Genomic DNA, 23,505 nt, shown 5'->3' with positions numbered 1-23,505 from the left:
TAGTGTAAGACAGTAGGGTGTAGAGGGTAAGTGTCTAGTTTAAAAAGGACAGCTGTAGCTCCAGACGATTTTTCTGATTTATAACATGGGCTTAGTGCTGCCAGTTAATCTCATTTTTTTTCGATCATCAATAGCAGTCCAGATTTCTATCTTTCAGTTTTTGAATTTAGCAGTTGATACGCGTTTTGAAACTACTTTATGGTGGGTCAAACAAGCCACATCTGCTGGTTGGACTTTGCCTGTGGATTGCTGGTTTGTGACTCCGGGGCCAGTGTTCACAATCCTGTCTTTTTGTATCTCCTCTGGAATTCTACTTGTGAACGTTGGTTAGAGACATCAACACTCCTCTCTGAAGCAGAAGAGGAGGAATTGCAGTGAAGGTACAGAAACATTCTGAGGCAAGAGAGACTCTGATGGAGTTTGCATCAGATGGCCTTGATCTTCTTTGCAGTGTGGCACTCTACCTCCTTGGTCTGCTGTTATCCACCTCTCACAGCTATCTGATAGTTACTTTATATATTCTGTCCAGGATTTTTAGTTGTACTCAATGGGAAAGATTGGATGGAGTGTGCTTGCTCGATCTTAACTGGAACCAGAGCCCCTCTATGTAATTGGTAAGCTTTATACCATCTTCTCCACTAGATTGGATAGTTATTGAGGATAATCTCTGAGAATAATGCTACTCCATATATCAGCACATCTAATTGTGGATCTAGCACACAATATTCAATATGAGACTTAAGTTCATTGAAGCACCCCTACTTTATATATTTATATATAGAAAATATATATTTATATATAAAATATATATATTTATTTTAATTATTTTTCTGTTTTTTTTTTTTAATTAAAACACAGGATCATTTCTGCTTTATAGCTTGGGTAGCTTTCCTACCCTTGACAGGAGTTACCTCCACATTTAGATTATACTTTCAGTCTCCCTATGGTAGACAAATATAATTTTAGTTTTGATTCGGATTACTACTTTGTTTTGCAGTGCTGAAACATTTTTGTTGGAGAAATGTCTTCAGAATCAGAAAAAGATAGAGACAGGCTGGTTCAAGCTGCCCAAAAGTTCTTCTTTCATATGCAAGATCTTGCTTCCTTCACTAACATACTTATTGAATTGTTTAACTGCAGTCTGAATACTCAGATCAACCACATGACTGTGAAAGAAGATGATAATATTAAGGATGTCTTTGAACAAATGTTCAAAATTTTAAAGGAGATGCAATCTGTACTGGAGGCAAAGTATGACCAAATGCAAAAGGAACCTTTATGTTCCCAGATTGCAACAGCTGTTTGTTCCATAGTTGAGAAGAACACCAATGTAAAGGAGTTGCATCAGTCAGCTAAAGAAATGTTCAAAAATGTCCACACACCAGTCATTGTCTCTGTGCTGAATAGTAGTAACATCCTGGGGAGTTTAGAATCTTCTGTCTCACCCTTGATGAAATATCCCATCATGAATCTTCGGTTAAGTGACCTCTATAGAAAAGACACCAAAGAGCAATCAGATGCCACCACATCTGAGAAAAGCACAAGTCCAGGGCCACCCCAAATCAGTACAATAGACACCTTGAAGAAGTTGCAGGGTGCGCCGAAAACTGAGCAAACCAAGAATACCATCAAGTCCACTGCAGATCAGCTGGAGCAAATTGTCAAAGCTTTGCTACCAATCTTAGAGGTCCTCCAAAAAGTCATAAGCACTATGGAAACCAAGACGCCTGTGTCTAAGAAGACCAATGACCAGTAGGAGTGCTCATTTCTGTCAGAGAATCAGTTTGAGTCCTGTGAAATTTTGGAGTATGTTCTAAGACCTTTCATGCTAGAAATGTGTTATGTTGAGACATAAGTGCAAAGAGTAGTCACCCAACAGACCATTTACCTTGAATTTTGCTTTATTCAAATAAAAATAATCAAAGAAAGCCTGCTTGAAGTGGCAGTTACTAAAGATAACATTTTGTTCAGAAAAGCAAGGTAATGTATTATGTTTGAGGATGTTTCTAAACATTACCTGTCATCTTAAAACAGTTAAAATAACCCCAAACTAATTTCCACCCTTAGTAATTTTTTTTTTAACGTTTATTTACCTTTGAGAGACAGAGAGAGACAGAATGTGAGCAGGGGAAGGGACAGAGAGAGAGGGAGATGCAGAATCAGAAGCAGGCTCCAGGCTCTGAGCTGTCAGCACAGAGCCCGATGCAGGGCTCGAACTCACAGACCTCGAGATCATGACCTGAGCCGAAGTCCGACGCTTAACCAACTGAGGCACCCAGGCGCCCCAGTAATTTTAGTTCTTTATTGGAATTTTTTTTTCTGAGAATACCTAAGTTTTTTCCTCGTGTAAACATTTTCTCATCTAAAGCTTTAAGTCCCATTTTCTTCTTTAAAGAGAAAACATATTTCCTTATACTTAAAGAAAGCCTGTAGCATGAGAAACTAAAAGGGAAAGAGATGGTGGGCATTTGATGGAGGGGGGAAGATGGCACTCAGTTTGTGTACTTTTTAGCCTGCGATGCAGTCACTTCCACCAAGGTTCCCAGGTCACCTCCTCAGTCATGGCTACTTTGAGGTTGCACTTTTGCTAACCTGAGTCAGGAGCTCAGCTCCAAAGCCAAGGCTGTCATTGGAATCACCACTATAATTTTAAAGTAGGAATCTCTTCCTTGCTCCCTAACAAGAAGACCTTCCGAACATCCTGTGGCAAGGGCCACGGGGATTTTGACCATTTCCAGGGTTTAGAGGGTTTGCAAAAAGGATGAGTTTCATTATACGGAGTCTGCAGTTTCTCTCAGCTCCAATGCTGAAACCTTGTTTGTTTGCAATAGGTATCCATTAATAGCTGTCTTATTTTGAGGACATTCTTGAGCTGATCCATTTCTATCCTGACTTCAAAAATACGCATATATAAATGGGAGGAGGGAGACGTGGCTCTCACTTTGTTACTTTTTCTGAAACTGTGTGTATTCAGGTTTTCACCTGCTTTCTCTTGGTCTTAAGATTGTGTCCCAGGATATTACAACAGCAGGGGGAGTCACATGGAAATGAATGGGACAAGGGCCAAGAAAAGTCTTGGGCAGAGTCTTTCTGTGAAATGACTGGAAGAATGACTGGTGGCAGTTCTAGGGAAGTCCTCACCACATGTCAATGGGAACGACAGCTAGTGTCATCTCTTGACCTCAGAGATGGGCAGGGCATCAGTAAGAGTGGTTTTCAGATGCTGGTGGCTCCTGTAAGGCTGGCTATCACTGACAGTGCCTCTCACAGATATTCCCCCACCACCCAGGACCGCTAATCTTCCCACATTGATGACTTCTTGGTGGCAGCTGCTTCCCAGCCTGTGGAGATACTGTGTGTGTGTCGGGGGGGAAGCCTCACTCCTTTCCAACCTATTACTCTTGTTTAATGTTTCTCTCAAATTCTTTGTTGTGGGTTCCTCTCATTTTCTATCAGTTCCTCCAGGTTTTGAAAAGCAGCATGGGGAAGACTCACTAGTTTCTACCTCTTACCTAGTTTCAGTCCTCCTCAGGGGCCACGAGCCCAGTGTGAACTAACTGAATGAAGCATAAGTGGGGACAAAAATGTGAACTGCCATAAAGCAAAACAAAATGAAACACATGGGCATTTACTACGAGAAAATAAAAGAAGGAAGGAAAGAGGAAGGAAGGAAAACAAGGAAGGAAAGTAGGAAGGGAGTCCTATAATACTTGTAATGCTTTTTTTTTCTTCACGTTTTCTCACTTGCCAATGTTTGGTACGTGTTGGCATCTCTGAAAGCATCTAGTTCAATGAATGTTTGTTGAATTTTATGAAATCAAGAGCTGGTTCATAGAGCATAAGTCAATTTGATTCTGACCATGACACAACTCAGGCCAAGAATCCTGGCTCCCCAGGCAAATCAAACTCTACAGAAATTTTCTTTCACTGGCTTTATTATTTTTCAAAGTAATAGCAAACAGAGAAATTCACGACAATCAGATAGGCATATTAGAACACTAAATTATAAAGATAAAAATAAAATAATAGATGAGGCCAGATAACTTTTTGTGTACACAAAAAGGAGAGAAGCATGTTTTATTTTAATAAAAATTACTATAGGAGGGAAATACTATGCAACTTTATAACACCAGCTCTTTTAACAATTCATGTGAATTTGTGCACAGTCAAGCGTCCATTTTATCTTCAAAGGTATCCCGGAAGAAAAAAAAGAGCAGAAATTACAGTGAAATTTTTGAAAGTGATGTCCTAAAATTTCATGAACTTAGACTTTGAATTGATTTAAATCAACGGTCCACTTCACGGTTTTCTTGCACAAAAACTGTGGACCATAGAGAGAGATCAAGGGAACGTAAACTATGGACATTCATCCTTAACCTACAAATCTACGTAATTCAAGGGAATAACTTCTATCTCTGGAGATTTGTTCTATAAAGCAGCGGCAGGATCATAATCCCATAAGTCACAAGCCTGGAGGGCTTCTTAAACATAGGTTCTAAGTTTCTGATTCCATGGATTGGGATCAGGCCCTAGAGCTCACATTTCTAACAAATTCTTAAGGGACACTGATGCCGCAGGTGCTGGAGGCATGTGTTAAGAGTCACCTGTTTAGAATGTCTTACTCAGAAAACTGATTTCTCATGGAGATCCAATGCATTAGACTGCCTTTTTAGCTTGACTGGGTGACTCTTTCCTCTCTGGTCCACATTACAGCTTCACTCTACCAGACCTACTTCCTGACCCTTACGTACACTGGTCATTCCTATATCCTCCGACTCTCTCCTGCTCAGGTGTCTCCTTTCTACCCATCTGAACCCCTTTCTCAAGCCTCATCTCTGATAGAAAGCTGTATCCAACCATAGGTCAGAAGGATCTCATTTTTCTCTAAACTTCAAGTGCTTATTTGTATGCACGATGACACTAAGCACTTGACACATACCTACACTTACTATCTTCTTCCTCTAACCCCTTGCTCCACTCCCAGTGTTCCAAGACCTCGTTCAAATCCTGCCTCCTCCCTGAAGCCTTCCTGGCATCTCTTCTTGCCTCAGTTTGAAGGAGTCTCTCTTTTGAACTATCATGAACAGAAGGCTTGATTTCCCCCTTTCTTTTGCTATTTCCTCTGTGACTCGTTTATGTTCTTTTTTTAATTTCTCCCAAGAGATTGTAAACTCATGGAAGATCTGGCCTACGACATTCAACTTTTAATCCCCACAGTGTTTTGTACATAGTATGGTTCAATAAGTGCATTTATGTGGCACAGAAAAAAAATTACATATGCAAGATGTTGGAAGGCTTTTCTATTGCTTTACTGAGGCTCACAGCAAAGCTTCTTCCCAGAGTCAGGCCTGCGGGACTCTACTCAGTAGCCACTAACCTGCCAAGGTCCCTGGGCAATAAATCAGGAATATTGTGTTTATGGAAATTTTATCCTTGCTTTATTAGGTATAGAGACCAATGTAAGCTAGGTGACAGAGATGCGCTTGGCCCTATTCTCAAAATTCCGTGTAAAGTATTAGATGCCTGAATTCTCTACCAGGTGATTTTAGGCTAATTCTTCACTGAGTCTCTTCTCTCATGGCATGGTCCTTTTAGAAAGTTCTCCTGGGGTCAGTTAAGCTGATTTTACTTTCGTTGTTTCTTACTCAAATCTCAGAGGGGCTAAGTAGCATAGACTTTCAAAATTCAAAGGTATAGAGCTAGCCCTCACTTTCGCTTCATTTAGCGCAATACTAAGGTCTTTGGAAATCCGCTAAAACAACCCCATTGCCCCACTCATATTGTATACTACTGAGGTGAGTTGGCGAACATTCCCAGCTGTGAAGTTCGATGATTTATACTCCCTTTCACTTAATTATTGTCACATAGTGGCGACTCAGTGTATCTTTGATATGTGCTTGGTTATCAGACTTTTTTTCTCCTACATCTTCTCCTTTATCTCCACACACATCTACATACATTCCTAATAAATGTACTTAAATTTTTGATGCTGACTTAAAATCTGCAATTTGCCGGAAAGTTCTTTCTAAATTAATATATGAATTTAAATTCTCACTTCTGTAATGTTTTAGAAACACGTGCAGCACCCCACTACTGGCAGTGAATGAATGAGATTTCACTAACATCTTGTATTAACTTTCCCTTTTATTTCTCAAGTTTTCATATTTCCTCCTATCTAAGACTACACTGGTTTGGTCCTGAATGCCGATAAAAATCTCACACTTTAGTTATGTCTCTGGGCTTCAAAGCTTTTCCATCTGATGAAGAATTTGGTCTCTGCTTTCGAACTCAAGCTTCTCTGGTTTGTTCCTACTTAGGATTGCTAAAAAAAATAATGGAGAATCCTTGTATTCACGATTCCTTCAATTGCTTAAGGTAGGATATTCAATTCAAATTATTTATGCAAATATACTATTTATTGATTTCTGTAAAACAAAAAGCCCAGGAGTCCGGTTTCAGGCACAATTGGATCTAGGGGCTCATTTACTCTCATCAAAATGGTTTCTTTTCATTCCTCAATTCTTCCTTCATTGTGTTCGCTCCATTCTCAAGGAGATAGAGTCTCCCCTGCTGGTGGCAAGATAGCTGCTTAGTAGCTCCAGGCTCCTACTCACTCTGCTTTCATTAATCTTCACTCAAAAAAAAAAAAAAAGGCTCCCACCCCACTCCCAATCCTGATGCCAAAAAATTACCAGGATTGTATCTCACTGGCTCTGGCTGGGTCCTTTTCTATTTCAGTATGAATCTCTGTGTCCAAGGAGAAGAAATATACGGAGTTACAGGTCCACTCACAGGCAGTGGGCTGAGCCAGCTCTGTGTCAGTTGATGACTGGGCAGAGTGATTCCCCAAGGGTATTCAGGGTGCCCTGGCTGGCGTCAAGCAAAAGGGCACAGAGAAAGCAAAACCACAAGGTTCCTTTATACTCTACTTTTGGAAGAGATGACGACACTGGTCAAGAAGGAGAGAGAAGCAATAACCATGGGAGCTGGGTTGTACTTTTTGCTGGAAGCTGTAAAAACAAACACAAAGTTAGAGATGTTTTAGGTGGCAGAGAATTTTTTTTTAAATGGCCTCATTTCTCCTTTGATTCACTTTTTTTTAAAGTTAGAAAATTCCTAATAAAAGTATTTTAAGTTGGCTACTTAAAAAAAATATTCTTTTCGATATTTTCTAACAGGACTCAGCTTGTTTATTTTGCAGATGATGAAACGGGCACCAAGAAGTTCAGATATTTACTGCAGGTTACCCAGCTAGTAGGTATTTGAGATCTCCTGATTTGCCACCTTTATTATCATCAGCAGCACTCCCCCCATCACCCTTACCCCCATATAATTACCATCAGCTTCATCATCATTATGAAAGCTAACATTGATTAAACAACTCATTCTGTGCTATGATCTATTTTAAGCACTTGCTATAGATGAACTCATTTAATCCTCACAGGAAATCTATGCAGTGTTTATTCTTCATTATCCCCATTTTTCAGTTGGTAAAATGGTGACACAAAATGTGGAGAAATTTACCAAGCATCACATATCTTTTTAACCACTATATTGTTTCTCCATACTTTGCATGTCCATTTTTTAATTACATAGTGGGCCAAGGGTATTCACACAATCTTGCTTGGTGTGTGGTGTGTGTGTGTGTGTGTGTGTGTGTGTGTGTGTGTACACACTGCCTACACATGCATGCTCTTCACAGGAAGTATGAGGAAGGTTAGCAGGCAGTTAGATGTGGCTCATGGAAGCAAGACTGGAATACAAGAAACTATGTCAGGTATCACTACTAATTGGGAATTTAATGGGATGAGGATATAGAATGAGTTGGAAGATGGAAACCTTTAAAAAAGGCTCTAGATAAAGAGTGGAATCGCCTTTTTAACCAGGCTTCACTGATTATTTAGAGTAGAAAAGATGTTTAGGGTAGGAAGACTTTCAGCTCTGTGATTGCCTATTTAAACATCTCATTTGATAGGATGACCCGATGATGGAGAAATATTTTTCCACTACTTTTGCATAATAATGCGTAAAATCCTTTGAGTTTCCTGGAATTTCTTAGAATTCTATATATGCAAACAATATTTAAAGCCCCAGTTTTCACCAATAAGAGTAGACACGGAGAGTTAATAGCGGGTACAGATTTCTAAGCTTTTGCCAAACTTTGTGTAAAACTATATTATCTGAACTCTCACAGGGACCTTGGAACCATTAATACCACTGTCGCAGGTTATTCATTATTCACTTCTTGTTTTGTTTTCTCTTCATTCAGGCTGAGGTCCCAAGGACCTCTGACCCTGCCTTTCCTCACTTTTTAACGGGATGAGATTCTACTGAAGAATTATCAGAAAATATTGATTGACAGCAAACCAATATAGCAGGTAGAAACTATGGTTATTGGAAGGAATTAGCTTTGGTCTTGAAGCTTTGCCCCTAGCCTACCTTTACCATGGTAGTCACTTTCACTGGGCCCCAGTTTTCTCATCTGTAAAATGAGAGCACCTTGAGGTTTTTGGAAATACTCGGATCACTGTCATTCCACTTTGTTTCACGGCTATTACAATGAGGCTCAAAGAAGTGACAGACATACAGATATTACTATTTTGAATCATACTCATCCTTCAAACCACCTATTAAGCCCCTTTCATAATAACCAGGATATTAAAAAAGCTTACTTTAATTTTATTTTCTCAGCTAAAGTAACTTTTCTTTCCTCTTGTGTTCCTTTTTTCTCTACCTTTCTTACAGTCATTAAATTTCTACCTCACACTTTATTATTTTTTTGCACAGACAATGTCTTTGTTTAGGAGAATAAATGAAAAACATCTGTGAATTAAATTCAATGCAATCTACAAAATCTTTAATTTAAGGATAATTCACATTAAACTGACTTTTGTATTTGTTTTTACTTTTCTTCTAGACTATTTAATACTTTGTGTTCCCTCTGTCCCTAGTAGAGTGTTTTTCAAATTGGAGTTTGTGATGCATTGATGCCTTGTCATGACCATCACTCTTTAATAATGTCATAAAATGGGTTAGAATAAAAAACACTCTAGTTAAACGGCATGCAAAATGGTAACTGATTGTCGTGTGTGTGTGTGTGTGTGTGTGTGTGTGTGTGTGTGTGTGTGTGTTTGTAATTTATGTGTATGCAAAGTGAGTTATAATCTAGTCACAGTCACAGAGGATTAAGACTAATGGTAGGTTCTTAGTAATATTTTTGAACAGCAAATAAATCTCCTGAAAATACTCTAAAGAGAAAACTGTCATGGGCTTTTTGTCATAAAGCATGGGTAAAAGTTGTATTTTTGTCATTTGTAAGCTGAATGATCTCACATAAGCCATTTAACCTCTCTAAACCTCAGTATTCACATCAGTACAGTGGGGTCAGTAACCCAATGTACAGGGTGGTGGTAAGAATTAAACAGATAATGTGTGTGAAAACCTTTTGTAAATGAAATTGCTACATAAATATCATTTTACTAGTGACTTATAACCTCAATTTGGTCATCTATACCTTAGGGTATACAGCCTGGGGAGAACATGATTATTATACCTTTTATTTAATGAATTCTGAATCTGCGAATTATACCGGATTGTTCAGAATGAGTCAATCCCTTGAAAAAAACAGAAAAAGCTAAAACTGACATACAGCGTATCTAGGTAATCTGGTATTTGGAGCCAAATGCTATCTATAGCTCGTTTCTGTCAAAATGCAGAGATTAATGAGTGTCATTATTTTAGAGTTATCTAGGAAAAAGTTGGCACTCAAACAATGGTAAGCATTGTTTCTTCCGCCTCTTCTTTTGTTTTATTTTTAACTCTCAATGTCACTGAAGCACACATTTGTGCCATTAAACTATTATTCCACTTCCATGTGCAAAGTACCTTGCAGAGTTTTTCAATTGTGTTTGAGAGAGTGGATACCAAGTATCACCACAACATTCCCTCTTGCCCCATTTTATGAATAAAGAAACAGGCTTATAGGCTGTCATTTGCACAAGGCCACATAGCTATTAACATATGTCCAGCCCATCCTGGCTCCAAAGTCTTCTCTTTCCACCATGCTGTGGTGGTTTCCACCATCCTAGATTCATTCAGTTACTCATTCTTTCATGCATTCGGGTGAGATAGACACTATCCTTCAAGAGTAATGTGATATCACAAATAGGGAAAACTTGTTTGAGATAAAGCCCAGAGTCAGAGAACACAGGAAACAGGAAGTTAATAAAATAAATAATATGTAACAGTAATAGTAGCTGAAAGTTTGGAGTACTTACTAGCATCAGGTATCGTTCTAAGAGCTTTTACATGCATAAGTCATTTTATACTCACTAGAATCTTATAAGGTAGGTTTTTATTAAAATTTCCCCCTGTGTTACATATAAAGAAACGGAAGCATGGAAGAACTAAGCCATTTGTCCATGTCTTTACTGCTAGTAACTGGCAAAGTTAACATGTAAAACCAGGCTTGCTACAAACAATTGACTGTATTTTTTTCTAGAAACATGCTTAAGAATTTTGATTATGTGAAACATTTTAACAAATAAATCCTTCCTTGTGAATCCAACGATATAGAACAGAGCATGTATTTGTGCGTGTACAGATTTTTGGCACGGATTATTTTCTTGAACAAAGCAACATTTAAGGACAAATAACTGACATAACATATTTCGAATGTTTCAGTGAGCATGAAAACATCTGTTTCTATGGTAACCAGTATAGGTCATATGAGGGGTGAGAGAAGAATTAGAAGGGAGAGCTGTTAGTTTAGAATGTCTTAAATGATTTGTCTTTTTCAAATTGACTCGCTTAAATATATTATGCTACCAATTTGACCTGCTGACTCTCTGAAGGCGACAGATTCCTGGGTGCTCTTTGAACTTGGGAATCGTAGTTACAAGTTAACAGAACCAATTTTGAAATAAATTGAAGGACTGAAGAAGCTATGCTCTCTAATCTACTGTCTTTTCATTGGGAGAATTATGGTGTCCTGGCTGACCAATTTTAAAGGTCTTCGTGTTGTCTTTCAAATATGTTGTCTGTCAGATTAAGAGGGAACAGGAGAGGAAACAAGTCACTGGCTGAGAGGGACTTGTTGAGACATAAGATAGTTTGTGGCTTCTGCTTAGGAAAAAAATTGAAGGGATAAGAAACAGTTGAGAGGACTCCGGTTTCATGAGGAATTAGATATCAGTAGAATACCATCTGTGCAGCCCTAGACTGAGGTTGATGGTGAACAATATCAGTTACCTAGAAAAACAGGTCTGGAGAGAGTCCACTGATCTTACTCCCTTCCAGTGAAGGACTCCCAGAAAAGAAAACACACCGCCACCTTCCTCCTTCCGTTGTTCATGTATGGATCAATCCAATACTGCTCCAAGATGTTGGGATAAGTGGAGTGTTACTTGTTAGTTAACAGAAATGACTTCAGGAAAGTTTCAGAAATAGCTTACTCATTGAGAAAACAAATACCACTGCAGTGAATGGCTGCAAGCATCGTGAAATTAATCAAACTTTTTTTTGTAGTGAGTAGAGATAGGTGGATATTGGTTGTGTTTGTCTCAAGATTAGTCTTTTTGTCCTCAACTAAAGTGTCTATGCTAACCACCAGCCAATGGCAGCCTTGAGGCTTCCCTCAGTTGACTTCCCTAAGGGGTTTAGGGAAGGCAGAACCAGAGGATGGAGGAGCCTTCTCTGCAACTTTCAGCCAGAGCCAAAGGAGTCAAAGGACGAATGGCATCACAGCAGCTTGGGCTTGTTCCTCTCCCTCTTTCAATCTCCCAAATAGTTTTGTAGTTGTGCTGGCTGGGAAGACACTCCAACTCCAGCTCTTGGCCTACCATGTAATGCCTCTGACCAAAACATCACCTTCTATGACCAGTGGTAGTTTCATTCCACCATTTACAATTTCTTCCCGAGACTGCACAGTTGGGGAATTTCTAGGAAAGATTTAGATATAATAACTCACATTGCAAGTGCCCACATTCCAGATCATTTATATTGTGGCTACAGCTCCTTAGTTTTTGACTAGGGGTTGAGCTTTCTAGAATATTTTCTCATTCTAGTAAGTATTGAAACTGTTTTTAGTCAATTGCGTTATCTGGTCATCTGACCCAAGTCCCAGGTCATGTAGAGGCATTGAAAGAGAATGCTTCATTTATTCACTTATTCAACAAATACAGATTAAGTACCTCTGGTTCCAGGAGACTAAAATTAATATCGGTTAAGGCTTATTTATCATATACTATATGCTAGGGAATGTAGAAATTCTTTAGTGTTTTATTTTATTTTCCCAAGAGCCCTGTGGGGCTCTGTTATGATGTTTCTTACATAGCTGAAGAAACATAAGGAGTTTAAGCAACTGGATTGAGAACACAACTAAAACCTAGTACCAGTTGGACAGGAATTTAGACAGAGTGGATCTGGGGTCCAAGTGCCTGGATTCCATGCCAAGCTCTTAAATACTATGTAGTCATATCCTGGCTCACAAAAAGCTTACAGAGCAGTACAAGATTATTGATTCCCTTAAGTACGATTTGCGATTCCAAAGATCCAGTCAAGACCAACCAAGCTTCCAGAATCTAGTGATATGCATGGCTACTCCAGCTAAGCCTTAACTCAAAGCTGTGCTTGAGTTGTTTCCTGACAGGAAAGCAAGGGTCATTAATTTGGTGTGGAGGGTCTTGAAACACCTTTTATTTGAGACTTACAGAGAAGATAGTATGGGTAATTGTTTGTATTATATTCTCCTTTTTCTCAGTTTCCTGAAAGCTACAAACATCATGAAATTAATACATTTTTTTGGTAATAAGTAGAGATAGGTGGATATTGGTTGTGTCAATGCCCTACAACTTTTTACTTAATATATTTTATTGTGCTCATCAACCTAGTAGAAAAATTTTTCTGTCTCAACTTCATCATGATGAGGATGAAGCAACCGTGTCATAGTCCAGTATAGTTCCAAAGAATCCTGGAAACTGGCTATGAATGTTCTCATTTATTATCAAAATCTCACTGTTTTCTTCATACTCTAGTGTTTCATATTCTCCTCTGCAAACACTAATCTCTTGGTTCTGTGGAACAGATACTCATTTCACGCATAGTACTGCCTACCACACTTCCAAGGAGAGGCAGGAGGAGATAAAAGTATTGATAGGTCACCTCTCCCCTGGTCTGTGTTTGCAGATAGCACCAGAGTGAGCAGGCCCAAGACTTCAGCGTGGATGATAGTTTCAAGATCTTTGTAACACTGTAGCCCCAAAATTTTGAGAAACGCTGACAGCCTGAATTACTAACAGTACCAATAGTGATGGAGTGGAGAAAGATTCAGGGATATTTCAAAGGTAGACACTGCAGTTGTGTGAGTGGGAATGAGTACACAGGTGGATAAGGACGGTCTTCCTTCTGAATCAAACAGGGCACAGCACTTGCTACAGAAGTACCCTTTTGTGCAGTGACTGTGGCTGGCAACATACAGGGATGGAAAGGAGTCAGCCATGTATTTTTCTAAAAAAGGCCTTAACATATATTTTTGTTTCATGATGTCTCCAATTCCTCCTGCTTCAGTTCATTTTTTTCATGGTATCATCAGAGCTCTTGCTCAAATACTGCTCTAATCGACATTCCATTCCTTAAAAACTTCCAATGACTTCCCATTATCTATAGCATGAAATTTGAAAAGTCCTCAGCATAGAATACAAGAGTTTTAATGGTCTAGCTCATCTGAATCTTCCCACTCCAATCAATCCCATATTCCCTTTCTACTCTTCCTATGTCCTGCACCTCCTACATTCCAACCCTCCAGAATCGTGGAGATTCCCTAAAGACACCAGCTATTTGAAATCTGTGATTCAGCATATGCTGTTTTCTGCTTGCAATGGCTTTTCCTCTCTTCTTTCACTGAAAGCCCCATGTGGTCCTCTATCTCAAGTCCCATGTGGTCCTCTATTCTGAAGGCTTTCTTACTTTCTCCAGAGACAATGAATAGCTTCCTGCATAGGGAAGCCACAGCTGTTGCTTAAACATCTAGTGTGTTGCTTAGTGCTTTTGAGTGTGGACAGTTGTTCATATTTCCATTTCTCATTAGACTAAAAATCTCCCTAGGATAATGATCTTGCTTTATTCATTTCACATTGCCTGGAGTCTCCCATTCCAGTTCCTGGAACATAGAAGATAGTTAATAGATAAGAGTGAATGAATAAATCATGCTTCCTGCTTTACTTTCAGCACTCCTTATTCCTGTAATGGCCATGACAAAAAAAAAAAATGAGTTAGAGGGAGAAGGTAAAAATACTATATTTTATGTGCTATTTTTTTCAGTAGAGGTTTACTCTCTGTGTCTAGAATGCCCCACTGCAGAAATACATTTTTTTTTCCTAGAGGTAGTTTAGCAGAAAGAAGAGAAGGGAAACCAAGAAAGAAGGCAGATTATCTCTAATCTGTCAGTTCCACCATCCCTGAAGGCCAGTTTCCATGGTTTTGGCCTTTCCCTCAACAAGCTTACCCAGAAAAATAACTTTTGTAAAAGAACAGTAGTCTGTGATCCTGATTAGAGTGGATTCAATTTAGATCAATAATATAATACCTTTTAGTAGCTGACAGTTATATGTGCTCTGGTTCCCAGCTGACTGCAATTGCAACCAATTTCCTCTTGGGTTGTAGCTCATATTTACAACTTTGAACAACTCATAGGGAGGGACCAGGACCTCCTTCTTGACAGAGACTTCTTCTACAGGTGCACCCAGACAGGTGAATATGGTAAATAGAGTTTGGTTTTCAGACTTCTGTGTGTCTTCTTTTCGGAGGGAGGTGGAGAGGAATTGGCCAAATCGGATGGTGGCACCTCTGTAGGCTTCCAAATTGATACCCTTCATCTCATGATGCACCTCATAACACAGTGAGTTATTCTTCCCGACTATCTCTTTCCTTAGCAGCTGGATTGCTGAGGTCAGGTAGTAGTGTAGGTATTTGAAATGGAATGAATGTTTATACTGCCGTGGAGTCCTAGTAGCACTGGCCATGGCTCTGATGAAGTCTGTGCGAATGCTATTGTTTGATGTATAAACTGAGATGGCCACAGAATGCGTAATATTAATGTTCTTGGGGAGATCTTTTTCTTGGTTCAACCAGGTTAAATAGGCATTACTCCAGACCCTGTAGTAATTTCTATGTGTTTCTATTTCTTTTGTGAAATAATCCCCTTGACTTAGCTTCTCCATGACCTGCTGGCTGCATCCTTGGTACTGATCATCAAAGGAATTTGGTGCCAAGTCAAAGTTGATGTTAATGGCAACCTGTAAGAAAAGAAAAATATTGATTTTAACCATTCATATCAGATGGTAGGTGTGGTGGCTGACTTGCTATACTCCATAAAGCCAAGTCTTTGCTTCAAAACTTATTTGCTGAAGTAAGTTTCACTCATATTCATTACACACTGCCCCAGTATGCCCTGCATCAGTGACCTGTGTTAGAGATTGAATTTGGGTTGATAAATATTACTAAAAGCTCAAAAAACCCTCATCTCCTCAGGGAGGAAGTGACCCTTCTTGTGTAACCAAAAACAGTATTTTTGCACAGGGAGTACTTTGAAGAAAAAAATTGTAATCTTAAAGTTTATGTATACCTTCTGCTTCCCCTGTTGATTCCCTCCACATTCTCTCATGGGTGTTAAGAAATATCTCTGTAGGTGAATACTTAAAACCTATATTAAGTCTTTGAACTTTATTTAAGAAAAACCTTCAGTAATGAGTAATGTTGGGTTCTCCCAAGGGGGCCCCAGTATATAACAGCCCTCTTTTCTGACCAATTGAAAAAATTAAGGGGGGTGGGAAAGCATATATGAAGGTTAAAATAACATCTTTACTACTGAACTGTTGGGGCACACATCTTTAAGTCTGATGGAAAGTAGATTTGCTAAGAGTAAACCTCAGAATGAGGCAGACCTGCCTACTTAGCTGTAGACAGTGTTGGACTGTGGTCCTGTCCAAAGTAAGATTCTGGTCATGGAGGTACACGGAGCTCATGCCCTTTGCCATCAGGCTAACTCCCAGGAAGAAGAGCAGACTCACACTCATAATACCCAGTTGTTAATCCTAATGTTACCAATCAAGTAAATTTGCCCAGCTCCAGAGGAGAAGTACAGTGGTCAGGAGTGTGCCGAAGATAGTTCCTCCTCTTAGGAGACAGGAGTGGGAAAAAGACATTTTCTCATTGGTAGTCCATAGAATGTTACTTATTAATATCTAGTCCATATTAAACTGAGGTTAGAGATTTGAATACAAATTCATTAAGCATCATCAGTCCATATTTTTTAGAGCCCTATTTTCAATTATCCAAATTCCAAGATGTTTTCTTCTTGGCAAAGAAACTGTGCTTTTCTAATAGACAGTACTCATTATATTAGGAGATAGGATTCCATCCACTCAATGTCAAAGATGTTGCAGCTAACACTCAAAAACATACCATTTGGTGTTTTTACTGTTATTTATGATGAAAAGATGTTTAGTTGTATGTAAAATGGAACAGACTTTTAAGATTGCTTAATGATTTTAACCAATAGCTCTTTATGGAAGATTTACAAATAGTTCTACAGAATCTACGCTAAAAGAAGCCAAAATCAATAATATCATGTTCTGTTCAATCTTGTAAGCTCTAAAAACTTTACTATATTACTCGATCTCAAATATGTACTTTGTTATCTCTTAACAGTAGGTTATTTTTCCTTATGCAGAACTTTAAATTATAATACTTCTTGTGACTTGATCCATATGACACAGTCTAAAGTCAAATAGGCTATTTTGTACCACTTGTCCTAAAGAAGCAGTGTTTCACTTAAGTTTTATGGAGAATCAAGAAAATAACACTATGCCCCTAGCTTCCATAATGCCAAATTTATAAACTCTAAAGAATTCCACAATTGTTGATCATTGTTTTCAACCCCCTTCACTAAGCATTACTTGTTAAAATGTCTGAAAGAAATTAGAACCAAGTGACTAAAGGTCATTTAAAGGTTGTCACCAGGAAAGTGCCCCGCTGGAGCACTCACCATAAAGAAATATCCTCTTCAATTGTGCCCTACCTCAGAACTCCCGGAGGGTGTCTGCAAGGCAGAGAACAGCATCAGGAGAGGAAGCTGCTTTGGAAGGAGCCAGATTCTCAGCACAGGGGCTGTAGGAGTAGTTGGGAAAAGAGTCCTCCTGCATCTGTTGGTCAATGGATGGTATTTGTTTGTGTTAAAAGGACTTCTTTGCTCTTGCGGCTTCATCCTGAAACGAGTGTTCAGTGTTCTCCTTTGGGAACCTTCCTTGTTCACATCTTGTTGATGACTACCAGCCAGCAGTTTTCTGAGGGAAGAGATCAACTCCAACTTACTTGCAGAGCTGATATTTCTGTGAAATAGCCAGATTTGTGCACCAAAAAAGGGATTCTAAAGTGAACTTGTTACGTTTCCCATTAAAAAAAAATCCCTTATCTAGTCTGTGTGGGGGAATTCCAAAGGCCTGTTAAAGGTCAGGCTCAGCAGCTCAACCTTAACTTTCTCAGGAAGACAGGAAAAGGCACAAGCTGTACAGCGTCTGGGGCCAAGCGACATTATCTTGAGCTGCAGGGTTTCATCGCGAGTGATATGATTGGCTCCCATAGGTTGCTGGAAAGATGCCACCTCAAGGTGGGTCTGTGTGAGGTACATTTGGTGCCGCTGATAGGCCGCCCCTGCCCAGAAGGGGCTGATAAGAAGCAGCACACCTTTTAGGGTTACTGTGAAAACGAAGGCTCTCATTGCTGCTTTCCCACGATAGCCTTGAAACTCTCTAATCCAGAAACTCTTCCTGTTGGGGTCACAGCTCTTCTGTTTTCTCTTCTGAAGGCATCAGATCCTCTATCCACACTATTTCAGTATAGTGAATCCTACTGACTACTGTCAGAAGACAGCCTCAGAACAGCTGACATCAATCAAAAGCAGGGTCCAGTGTGCTAAGTTAATGCAGCACAAGTGTTCTGTTAGACATTCTCTCTCAGGCACTTCCCTCTCTAGTTTGAACATCTTTCATCTGTTCCCAATCATTGGGATAATTGTTTTTCTTGCAAATCTTTCCCATTAACACTTCCCATTTCACTATTTAACTGTGAAGAGAGACTAAATCTTGTTCTTAGAAATTCTGGTATTTTTGGGGGTGACTGTGTGACCCAGTCTGTTAAGTGTCTGACTTTGGATCAGGTTATGATCTCACAGTTCATGAGTTTGAGCCCCACATTGGGCTCTGTGCTGACAGCTCAGAGCCTGGAACCTGCTTTGGATTCTGTGTCTCCCTTTCTCTCTGCCCTTCTCCCACGCACGCTCTGTCTCTCTCTCTCTCAAAAATAAATAAACATTAAAAAACCCATGAAATTATGGTATTCTTTTCAGCATCCTAAAATAGTTTGTAATCTAAATTTTCTGATGATCACAGCAGTTCTGTCTCGTGACAGAAGTCCAGAGTATTCACACAAGTATAAAAGGGGATACAAAATTACCCATAACCTATCACCTGGACAAGGGTACTATTTAGATTTAGATTTTGGTATTACACAACACACACACACACACACACACACACACACACACACACACATTTAGGACTGAATTAATATAGTATGCAATTTTCATACTGTTTTTTCCCTTAACATTTTTAATGTAAGCACATCTCCCTATAGTTTAATAATTATTGAAAACATGACTTTTTTTTTTATAGCTGCACAGTATTCCACCATAGGTGCTACAATGCAATGAAATATGGAATGGATCCATGCATCCATCTCAGAAACAGATTGATCAATGAATAGAACATAATAGTACCTCCCTTATCCAACGCTTTGACCTGTTTTTAATTCTTACAATAGCTTCTGGCCCTGAGAAATCAATCAATCAATTAAATAAATAAATAAATAAAAACAATTATCATTATTTGTGCCAAGGTTTATTGAATAAATATCTTATATTTAGCTTGCTTTCAACTTTGTGCTATTATAAGCAATGATTTGTGAGCCTGTTTGGGACATAAATCTTTGTGTGTTTCTCTTCTTGCAACTTTAAGATGCAAATCTGGAGATGTGACCACAGATCGTTGAAATGCATATTTTTTGGACTTAAAGGAAAACACGATAAAATAAATATCCCTTTAAGACTTTTAAATTCTTAAGATTCCTCATTATCAACCATCAATTTGGGAGACTGAGGTGTGGTGAAGAGCACTAGAGTCTGAAAACTTGAACTATGGGCTTAATTCTACAGCTTGCTGGCTGGATCAAGAAGAATAAGCAGGCTGGCTTAGTGGGTTAAGCGTCAGGATCTTGATTCTGGCTCAGGTCATAATTTCCAGGTTCATGAGATCAAGCACTGCATTGGGCTCTGCACTGACAGGCTCTGTGCTGACAGCGTAGAGCCTGTTTGGGATTCTCTTTCTTCATCTCTCTCTGCCCCTGGTCCCCACCCCCCAAATAAATAAAGAAAAAGAAGAAGAAGAAGAAGAAGAAGAAGAAGAAGAAGAAGAAGAAACAGCAAGTTGTGCTGAGCTTCAGTTTCCTAACCTTATAGGGTTGTCAAAAGTAAATAACAGTTACCTTTTATTGGGAGTGCACTGTGTTTCAAGACCCTTTTTTTAGTATCTCAACCTACAAGACCACTGTGAGGAGATAGTTTAACTTCCACGTCACAGGTGCATTTCCTGAGGCTGTGTGAGGTTAAAGAGACTGTCAGTGATCACAGGTTCATTCCTCTCCTCCCATTGGCTCCCTGTCTCCAAAAACTCTGAAGGAGTCTGTCATTTTATTTCTAGTGTCTGTAAACATTTGCTAGTTTTCCTTAAGTGTGACTTCCACTTCCAGAATAATACCACTAGGGGGAAGCAGGAAACCTTGTAACCTTTGTATATAGTTCCTTTGTCCAGAATTTAAAGGAGCTGGAAGAAAGAGGGGAAAAAGGGAGGGAAGGAGAGACAGAGACAGAGCAGAGAGTGGGTCTAAGAACAGTAGTGAGAAGTTGAGACTATTGTCGTTGAGCTGATTAAAGAGAGAGGGAGGGAGGGATGGAGGAAAGGAAGAGAGAACTCTGACAATAAAATGGAATAGGGAAAGACAAGAGGTCTGATGTGTGTGTGTACGTTTTTGGATTAAAATGAAAACAATATTTTCTGATAATGTTTTTTAAAAAATAATTATTTTGAGAGAGAGAGAGAGAGAGAGAGAGAGAGAGAGAGAGAATGAGCGAGGGAGGGACAGAGAAAGAGGGAGAGAGAATCCCAAGCAGGCTCTGTGCTGTCAGTTCAGAGTCCAATGAGGGGCTTGATCTCATGGACCATTGTTGCAGGATTCTTTACCTCAATACCCTGGGGTTCGTTGTCTCCCCGGCTTGAAGAAAAGAAGTGGAATGTAAAAATGTGAGAAGTGAAAATGTGCAGCAGGCAAAAGTTTATTACAGTATAAGATTAGAAAGTAAGAACAGTATGAAAGCTCTCTTTGCAGAGAAGGAGCATGTGAAAGTGAACGCCCCCGACTATAGGCAAGGCTCTTTGCTTTAGAAGGTTCCGGTCAGTCCCCCCATACTTTCCCCCTTGTTTCTTCTCAGTTTTCATCCTTATTGGCTTGATAACTCTAGGTGCTGGGTTGTCCATTCCTGGTTGGCTCGATTCCATTGTGTTAGGAGTCCGACTATGGTCATACTATCCCTTGTATAACATAAGTTTTATGTTTACTTCTTTTAGTTAGGTATTTTGACTGTCAAATTCCTGAGGAGAACCTGAGGGGGAGGAGGTGGTATCTGTTAACATTCTTAAGAGGGACCTTAGGCCTGAAGGAGCTTTCTGTGGTCAGATGCTCCCAGCATTGTTCGAAAATATGTGTTGTTTTTCACCCTGGGACCTCAGGTTCTAACCTTTCCCTCCCTGCCTATTTTATCCTACCTTTCCCTTATCATACCCAGAGATCATGACCTGAGCCGAAACCAGGAGTCAGATGCTTAACCGACTGAGCCACCCAGGCGCCCCTTTCTGACAATATGTAGAGTCATGTAAAAGTCATCTTTTGCCTTGGGGGCTACTTTATGAAAGTTCCCATGTGATAATTTAATATTAGTTCATTTAGAGCTGGGAGTTCACTCCATTATCATTTTCTTGATACCCAGTTCCTTAAAATGCAATCTATCTCTGCTGTCTTGATGGGTAAAAGGGATGTGGGCTTTGAAATCGCACAGAACTGTGTTGGTATTTTGCCTTTATGTCTTCCTTCTTTCTGTGAATTTGAACAAGTTATGTTGGTTCTCAGTCTCATTTTCTTCACATGTAAAACTGGAGGTGGTATCACTCTTATAGGGCTGTGATGACAGTGAAATTGAGATACTCTATAAAATATCATGGAATGGAAACATGAACCATACTGTCTCGGAAGCAGATTGATTAGTGAATAGAGAGGCACTTTGGTTCAATTCCTAGTTCTATTATGACCTTAATGTCTGACCACGGGCACAGTATTTTACCTCTCTGCTCCTCAGTTTCCTGTTTCCTAGTGCCACTGACACCAGCTTCTCAAGGCATGTGGGCTCAGCTTACGCTCTACTCAGATTTGTGAAGACCAACAACTCACAGGGTGTCCAACAAAGTAAAAGTTAATTTTTATTATTTTTTTTCCAAATAAACAGCTGTTTAAGAAAAGGTTTTCAAAAAAAAAAAAAAAAAAGAAAGAAAGAAAGAAAAGGTTTTCTAGAATAAATTCTAAACATTCTAGACTAGTTTTGTAAAGCTACTAAAGCTACTTTTGGAACATAGGTTGAAGTAGTCCTAGAGGGTCTTGTCCCGGGGGAACTGTGTCCTTTGCCACCAACCTAAAGGTTTTGTAATGGCCCTGAGTACTTCCTGTTTGGATTTTATTAAACTCCTTTGGACCTGTGTCAATTTAAGGCCAGAAATCCTTGTTATCTGCCAGAAATCCTTTGTTATCCAAAGGAAGGTAGTTTGATAGAGACCCCCAAATTTGGTAATTTGGGATGGTTTTAACATCTTGTTAGTTCTCTTTTACCCTCAATACCCTTACAGAAGTGAGCAAAACTTCTTTAATCATTTCATATTTTTATAACTTTTATTTAGATAAAAATTTTAACTCACAGAAAGATTTCAAGTCTGTATAAGGAACATGCATATGTCCAAGGAATTCCCCCATACCCTATCCATAATAGATAGCACACATGCTTAGATTTCTAGATTTTCCCCCACTTGCTCTATCATTCTCTTACTTTTTTTTTAAACCACCTGAGAATTAATCATAGACATCATCCCCCTGTGAAAAGATAAACTGAGGCATATTAAAAATGTTAAGAACTGGGGCGCATGGGTGGCGCAGTCGGTTAAGTGTCTGACTTCAGCCAGGTCACGATCTCGCGGTCCGTGAGTTCGAGCCCCGCGTCGGGCTCTGGGCTGATGGCTCGGAGCCTGGAGCCTGTTTCCGATTCTGTGTGTTCCTCTCTCTCTGCCCCTCCCCTGTTCATGCTCTGTCTCTCTCTGTCCCAAAAATAAATAAACGTTGAAAAAAAATTAAAAAAAAATGTTAAGAACTTATTTGTGCAAAAATAGATTCAAATCAGGCAGCACCAGACCAGAAGTGATTAGGAGAGCTCCACCAATAGGGTCCAGAGGCAAGATTTTTATGGAGAAAGGTGGAAGCAAAGCAAGGACATTATTTGATTGGCTGTAGTGTAAGCATTTGCCTCATTTGGGAAAGCTTAGTTGGCTGTTTGTGATTGGTTGTCTTTAGGTTCTGATTTCTTAACCTTGAGGTCTTTACATGCTTAGGTTTTGGTTTGCTTACATAGGTTATTAAGGTACTAGAACCTTCTCAGTCAAATGACTTCCTTGTTTAATTAATTTAATGTACTTCACACTTAAATACCTCAGAATTTATTTTCTAAAGACAAAGATTTTTTTTTACATAACCACAATACAATTACCAATGATGAGGTTTTTTTGGGGTGATAGTGGGGTTCGTGGGGTCCAGAGCCAACGACCAAGAAAGAATTCTTAAAGACGTCTTTGTTGCAAAAAGGTGATTTATTGAAGCACGGGGACAGGACCTGTGGCCAAGAAGAGCTACTCTGGACCACAGGAGAGACTGGTTATACACTATGGGGTCAGGGAAAGTAAAGTCGAGGGGAAGTTTCCTGTGAGATTTTCATATGCTAAGATTACAGGATCCTAGAGGCCTAGCTATTGTCAAGCTAAGGTTGTTTTTCCCTCTAGCAAAGCATTGACATTAAGATAATAAGGAGTTTCTGGAGAAACTTTGTTCTGCCAGCCTCCAGTATTTGTCAAAGGGCTGCAGGTTATAAGGAAATTGAGTTCTATCTGCCATTTCCTTCTGCCTTTGTTTCTCACATCACTATGGAGGGGTGATGTTGGGGCTCCAGGAAATGGAGTCTATTGGTTTCTGGAGATTAGGCTATTGATAAGATTGCCTTTTTCTTGTGATTTACTAAGATATTTGTCA

General features: G+C 39.4%; 3 protein-coding genes across 10 annotated transcripts in view; 2 read left to right on the top strand and 1 right to left on the bottom strand.

Annotated features, from left to right (window-relative positions):
- PDE6H (phosphodiesterase 6H) overlaps positions 1-23,505 on the top strand; it is a 179,171-nt gene that overhangs the window by 13,708 nt on the left and 141,958 nt on the right. The gene's annotated exons all lie outside the window — the stretch shown is intronic.
- CUNH12orf60 (chromosome unknown C12orf60 homolog) overlaps positions 1-23,505 on the top strand; it is a 129,551-nt gene that overhangs the window by 13,729 nt on the left and 92,317 nt on the right. For 7 of the 8 annotated variants that reach the window (XM_040488834.1, XM_040488832.1, XM_040488831.1 and 4 more), the window contains one exon: positions 998-1,928. The exons of the other annotated variant lie outside the window; for it this stretch is intronic. In XM_040488834.1, the coding sequence (XP_040344768.1) occupies positions 1,022-1,756 (735 nt within the window). In that variant the 5' untranslated portion in view covers positions 998-1,021 and the 3' untranslated portion in view covers positions 1,757-1,928. Of the gene's footprint in view, positions 1-997; positions 1,929-23,505 lie in introns of those variants that run through there. 8 annotated transcript variants of the gene reach the window in all.
- Positions 3,916-17,647, bottom strand: ART4 (ADP-ribosyltransferase 4 (inactive) (Dombrock blood group)). The gene is made up of 3 exons (XM_040488824.1): positions 17,078-17,647; positions 14,585-15,293; positions 3,916-7,010 (listed from the first exon to the last, which is right to left on the bottom strand). The coding sequence occupies exons 1-3, from the start codon at positions 17,261-17,263 to the stop codon at positions 6,919-6,921; spliced, it is 987 nt and encodes a 328-aa protein (XP_040344758.1). The 5' UTR covers positions 17,264-17,647; the 3' UTR covers positions 3,916-6,918.

Source organism: Herpailurus yagouaroundi, unplaced genomic scaffold (assembly GCF_014898765.1).
Source record: "Herpailurus yagouaroundi ecotype Mexico unplaced genomic scaffold, PumYag 166, whole genome shotgun sequence".
NCBI lineage: Eukaryota > Metazoa > Chordata > Mammalia > Carnivora > Felidae > Herpailurus > Herpailurus yagouaroundi.
Note: the sequence above shows the minus strand (reverse complement) of the source record. Positions and strands in the feature narration are given on the sequence as shown.

Bases quoted from the DNA above. Each gene is read 5' to 3' on its own strand.
- ART4 (XM_040488824.1), bottom strand. From the start codon at position 17,263: ATGAAGCCGCAAGAGCAAAGAAGTCCTTTTAACACAAACAAATACCAT. The intron at 15,294-17,077 runs GTAGGGCACAAT...CTTTTCTTACAG, and splicing joins CACCCTCCGGGAGTTCTGAG to GTTGCCATTAACATCAACTT. The intron at 7,011-14,584 runs GTATTATATTAT...TTGTTTTTACAG, and splicing joins TAACTGTCAGCTACTAAAAG to CTTCCAGCAAAAAGTACAAC.